The sequence below is a fragment of the Orycteropus afer genome, unplaced genomic scaffold (genome assembly GCF_000298275.1).
Source record: "Orycteropus afer afer isolate SDZICR_OR568_19922 unplaced genomic scaffold, OryAfe1.0 scaffold00018, whole genome shotgun sequence".
NCBI classification, from domain to species: domain Eukaryota; kingdom Metazoa; phylum Chordata; class Mammalia; order Tubulidentata; family Orycteropodidae; genus Orycteropus; species Orycteropus afer.
The window spans coordinates 4,108,350-4,114,017 of record NW_006921605.1 but is presented as its reverse complement, the minus strand read 5'-3'; the positions used below and the strand labels follow the sequence as shown (position 1 = coordinate 4,114,017).

General features: G+C 49.6%; 1 protein-coding gene across 1 annotated transcript in view; it reads right to left on the bottom strand.

Annotated features, from left to right (window-relative positions):
* USP36 (ubiquitin specific peptidase 36) overlaps positions 1–3,971 on the bottom strand; it is a 35,898-nt gene extending 31,927 nt beyond the window's left edge. Inside the window, exons 1-2 of the mRNA XM_007959836.1 lie at positions 3,719–3,971; positions 2,919–3,140 (exon numbers count right to left, since the gene is read on the bottom strand). Coding sequence (XP_007958027.1) covers positions 2,919–3,140; positions 3,719–3,971 — 475 coding nt within the window. The remainder of the gene's footprint in view (positions 1–2,918; positions 3,141–3,718) is intronic.
* Between the last annotated feature and the right edge of the window lie 1,697 nt (positions 3,972–5,668).

Genomic DNA, 5,668 nt, shown 5'->3' with positions numbered 1-5,668 from the left:
TTGCCATCAGTGCTGGGCTGAGATGGTATCTCATTGTTGTTTTGATTTGCATCTCTCTGATGGCCAATGATCGTTAAGCATCCCTTCATGTATTTGCTGTCCATCTGAATATCCTCCTTGATGGAGTGTCTATTCATGTCTTCTGCCCATTTTTCAATTGGATTGTTAATCCCTTTGCTGTTAAGGAGTTGGAGTTTTCTATATCTCTTAGAGCTAAGTCCCTTGCCAGATATGTAATTATCAACAAGTATGAATTTGTTGCCGTCATCTTGTTACCTGCTTTTTTGTGGTGTTGGTATCTTTGTTCCATATAATTTTCTGTCCTGAGCTCGTTTTGTTTATGAATTGTGTTATCACTTCCTTTGTTGCTACTGTTTTAGTATTTGTGAAGTATTTGTGCTGGTGCTCTTTTTGATTTTGATGTGAAGGTTTATTATTTTTGAGGTTACCCTATGATTTATAGTTTTCTTCCCAAGTTTAGAACAGTCTGTTCTATCTTGTAGTTGTCTTGACTTTCGTACCATTTAGAAGTTTTTTAACTACACAAAATTTTTTCCCCCTTTTGGTTTGTAGTTGTCCTCATCTGTCAATTGACAAATTGGTTCCCTGTTTACTCTGGTTCCCTGCTTACAATCCTGTAGGATTATTTTTGGGTAGTTCTATAACTGGGTTGGTTTCTAGTTTGCGTCATCATGTGTTAATGATCAGTTGTTGTTTGCTGTTGTTGGTTCTGTCCCAAAGAACTCCCTTTAGCATCTCTGGTAAGGTTTGTCTGGTTTTAACAAATTCTGTTAATTTCTGCTTATCTGGAAATGTTCTAATTTCACCATATTCGAAGGACAATTTTCCTGGTATATAATTCTTGGTTGGAAATTTTTCTCTTTCAGGGTTTTTTATATACCATCCCAATGTCTTCTTACCTGCATGGTTTCTGTGAGAAATCCAACCTTAGTCTTACTGGTTACCCCTTGTAGGTAACTTTTCATTTTTCCCTTGCTACTGTCAGGGTTCTTTCTTTGTCTTTGGTTTTGGTGAGTCTGATGATGATATGTCTGGGTTATTTCCTTTTGGGGTCTACCCTGTTTGGGGTCCTGCTGACAGTTTTTTATCATGAATTTCTCTGGCTCTCCAGATGATCTTTCTCCTTTAATTTCTTAACATAATAATGGAATTTAATTTGTTGTCGGGGACTCTTGATTTGACTTCGGTTCACAATGACCCCACATGTCAGAGCAGAGAGCACTATCATGACGATGGGGGCAGTGGGGCAACGTTTCAGTCTGCTGCACAGGGGCTCACGAGTCAGAGCTGACCCAACAGTACCTGACGACAAGTCAAAACGCTAGTGAACCGACAGGGAACACATCACCGGGTCTTTCTCCTACAGAGCCTCTGAGTGGGTTCCAACCACCGACCTGCAGGTTAGCAGCTAGGCGTTTTTTAACTGCTGCACCATCATGGCTCCTTCAATTACATAACCAAGTTTGCAAAATTAGCAATCCATTCTGTACTGCTCACCGTGTGCAAGCACCAATCTGACCAGTCTCCACCGGCCACGATCTGACCAGTCTCCACAGCCCATGATCTGAGAAGTCTCTATAAACCATTTAAGCCTCACAGCAACCCTACGAGGAAGATGGTGCCACGTCACAGCAGTGAGCAGGTCACACAGAGGTCAAAGACATGCTCACAGATCTGTGGCTGCTAAGTGCAGAGCCAGGGGGCAGCCCAAACTCTCACTACCACGCTCGCTCACTCCATGGCCCACGCTCAGGTGTGTTCTAGCACAAGAACATACCGGCATCCTAGGACAAGCACAGCTCACTCATGATGGAATACCAGACAGGGTAACTCAATGTGCTGCTGCGTCACCTCCAGCTGGTGGTGACCTGAGTGCAGGGCTCATCTTCCGGTCTCCATCAGACCGTATCCCCCTGCGACCCACAGGGCTCTCGCCGGCTCATTGTCAGGATCCAATCCCCAGGTCTTTTAGTCCATCTTAGTCTACAAGCTCCCCTGAAGCCTGTGCACCCCGGGCAACCCTGCTGGTATTTGATTTACCAGGGCCGTACCCACTGGATACAAAACTCTAACAGACAGGGTGGGATGGTGTCTGGAAATCTGTCTACAGTCACAAATCAGGTGGGACTGTTAAGTTTCCTCTCTCGTGCTGCCCATCTGTTATCAAGCTCTAAAAACCTCACAGAACAAGCTGGGGGTGCCGTCTTCTTTTCCAGTCTCTCGGAGAGTTGGTGAAGGATCGGGCACGCCTGGTTTCCCACAAGTCTCACAGCCCTCGCCTGAAGAAGCCTTCCAGCCTGGTGTTTCCTGTACGGGAAGATTCCTGCCCCCTGTGTCAATGCCTTAATGGTAGCGCCTGTGCTGCTCTATTTTCTCCCGTTTGAATGAGCACTGTTTTACTCCACCTCTGCTTCACTCCTCAACTTCTACCTTGGGGCATGTTTTGTGAGGAACACAAACCGCTGGTGGGGAAAGCGGGCTCTGCTTGGCTGGCACTGAGCTTGTTTCCAGAGATGGAAACACAACAGTGGGTGCTGGTGCGAATGCTTTCACAGACTCATACCAGGGAGAACTGCTGAACTACCCAGTGCCGTCACCTGTTTTTACAATAAAACATACTGGTATAGCGTAACGGATGCAGGAATCAGCTGACCACGCTTTCTGGAGGTGACTTCTGAAAACCAGTACACCCTGGGTTTGCGGCCCACTCCACTCCCTGAACAAGTCATCCTAAGACCTGGTCCTGCTGCAGGACAGTTCTAACAGGGGCTCTATCAGTCACTTCTGAACCTGGTCCTGACCGGGAGTGGCAGCCCCAGGAATGCTGGGGTCATCTGAGTAGGATACCCTCCAGTCCTGAGGCCTGTAGCCAGCCGGCCCTGGACAGTGGTACTCACAGTTGCGTGCATGCTCCTTGGACAGCAGGTAGTTGGCGAGCGGAGGCGTGTAGGTCAGACACTGGATGGTGGAGTTCAGGAAGCAGGTGTTGCCAAGGTTGTGCAGTCCCGCCCCCACGCGGTACACACGCTCCCACCTCAGGGACAGCCGCTCGGTGGGGAAGAGAACTTTCTGTGGGGCTGGGACACCATCGAGGCAGCTCTCGTGTGTGTGCTGGCCGCCTGAGGGAGACGGGACAAGGTAAGCGCACACACGGGGAGTGGCAGTGCCACCAAGAGAAACCACCTCCACGTGCACGCAGTTCGTGGCTCTTTGGTGCATGTGCCCAAGGGCAGGTGGTGTCCCAAGCCCTAGGAGTTACCAGGGAACTTGAGAAAAGCCCTGGTCACCCCATAGGACCTTCCAGGTTGCTTAGGTCTCAGGTCAAGGGCACATCTATGGACAAGAGGCCACAATTCAGAGACTGTCCAGCTGGAGAAGCCAGGCCCTAGCACTTGACATCATACCCCATTCCCAGGCAGCCCACCCCATCTCTTCCCTATTCCCAAGGCTCGTTTTTGATCCTTTTAAACCCGGGGTTGGGGCAAGGGAGCCTCAGCAAACCCTGACACATGCAGATCTCTTCCTAGCACCCCACATCATCACGTCTGTGGCCAAGTTCCACTGACCCCTTGTAAGGTTCTGAACCTACTGGCCAGCTCAGCTTTTGTTCCTAATAACTGGCCAGCTCTTAAGCCATCCACGCAGCCCACGAGCTCCCCAGGAGGCCTCTCTGCTAGCAGTGGGGAGGGGTCTGTACCCTGCCTCCGGATCTGGGCTTCGTCACCGCTCTTGTGGCGACTGGCTCCCTCTGTTTTGGGGTTCAGCAACACATATTTGCTCTTTAGCGACTCCAGCTGGTAGGAGAAGCTCTTGCTGGCAGGCTCAAACTCGACCTTCTGTAGCAGGACCTTCTTGGCAGAGGAGGCTAGCAGCTTCCCCAACTCCCCATCGTCTGCCGAGTCCTTGCGGCCAGGCTTCAGCGCTTCCTTCAGCTTATCGACTATGGGCATGGTGCATCACTGTGGGGACAAGAAGGGACACGCAGCTACAGAGAACCAGGTCCCGGGAGCCAAGCACCACTCCCCAATAGTCATTCTTGTAGGACGCTGCTTATGTACACACAGACACACACAGACATACGTGGTAAGGGCATTAGTGTGGCGAGTCAGACAAGGACGCTCATCTCCACAGACCGTGCTACTCAAAGCAAAGACTCTGAGCCACGCGTGGGTGCTGAGCACATGAAAGGAGGCCGGTCCAAGGTGCGAGAAGCCTCAGTGTGAAACACACTGGGTGCTGAGGCTCCATGCAGGCATGCCTCGTTTTCAGTGAGCTTCACAGGTGCTGCATTTTTTACAGAGTGAAGGTTTGTAGCAGCCCTGCGTTGACCAAGTGTAATCAACACCGTTTTGTCCAACCACACGTGCTCATGTCACATCTGTGTCCCTTCCAGTGACGTGCACGGTATCTCAAGCTTTTCTATCATGCTACCGCACACTAATTGACTACAGTATCATGTAAACACAGCTCTTACATGCACTGGGAACCAAAGCACATGCCTGGGACCTAACCTACAATATCTCTGAGGTAAGCCTGTCTAAGAAAGGAGCCCTGGTGGCATAAACATGCAGCTAACTGCAAGGTTGCTGGTTCAAACTCACCAGTGGCTCCATGGGGGAAAACACCTGGCAACCTGCTTCCATAAAGATGATAGTCTTGGAAACCCCACGGAGCAATTCTACTCTGTCCTATGGGGTCTTTATGAGTAGGAATTGAGTTCACGGCAACGGGTTTGCTTTGGTTTTGGTTAACAACCAGCACAACAACAAACCATAAAGAAAAAATTTTAAAAAACCATCATTTTTATATTGATAACGTGTTGAAATGACTATACTTTACAAACAGTGGGTTACATAAGGTTTTATTGTATTAAAATAAAATTAAAGTTGACTTCACCTGCTTCCTGTTTTTCAATGTGGCCATAAAGTTCTTGAATTACAATTGTAGCCTGCATTCTATTTCCATGAGGATAGAGAACTTTTTGAAAAGTGAGAGAGAAGGGGGAGGGAGGGAAAAGAGGAAAGCCACAGGCCCAGAAGAGCACACATGAACCAGGTACAACCGTGTCGGACTCTCCCAGGTAGAGAGCAGGGGAAGCTGGGTGGGTAGCAGGCAGATCACAGGCTTGGGAAGCCGGCACACCTGGGCTGCTCCCAGCTCCATCACCTGCAAGCTCTGAAGTCCAAGGAAAACCACTATGACATCTCAGAGCTTCCTACTCCTCCACTGTGAAATGGGGACCAAAGGAGCTAAGGCGCTGAGGACCAGTCAGCAACAGCACAGCACGTTACCACCACAGTGCTTGCCACATCGCAGCTGTTCCCAGAGGGGCAGTACTACCCAGGCAGCTCTGACACCAAGCCGCAAGGGGGCCCTTCCCTCTCTGACTGCTACACTTGTGTCCACCATGTTTCCCGCAGGTCAGCTCAGCATCCCAGGCAAGTGCAGGCTGTCCGAGTCTCACTTAGAGAAACATTTTCCTTAAGGTGCTTACTCACACCAGAAAAATGACGATGACTCGTCTGGTGTACGGCATCCAGCCACTATGAGGAACCACTCAGTCAGGTGTCCCCCCAAACTGGGCGCCAGTACAAATCAGCCCACCTCGCCCCCTCTGGGAGTCATACTGTTTATCATCTGGGATTAT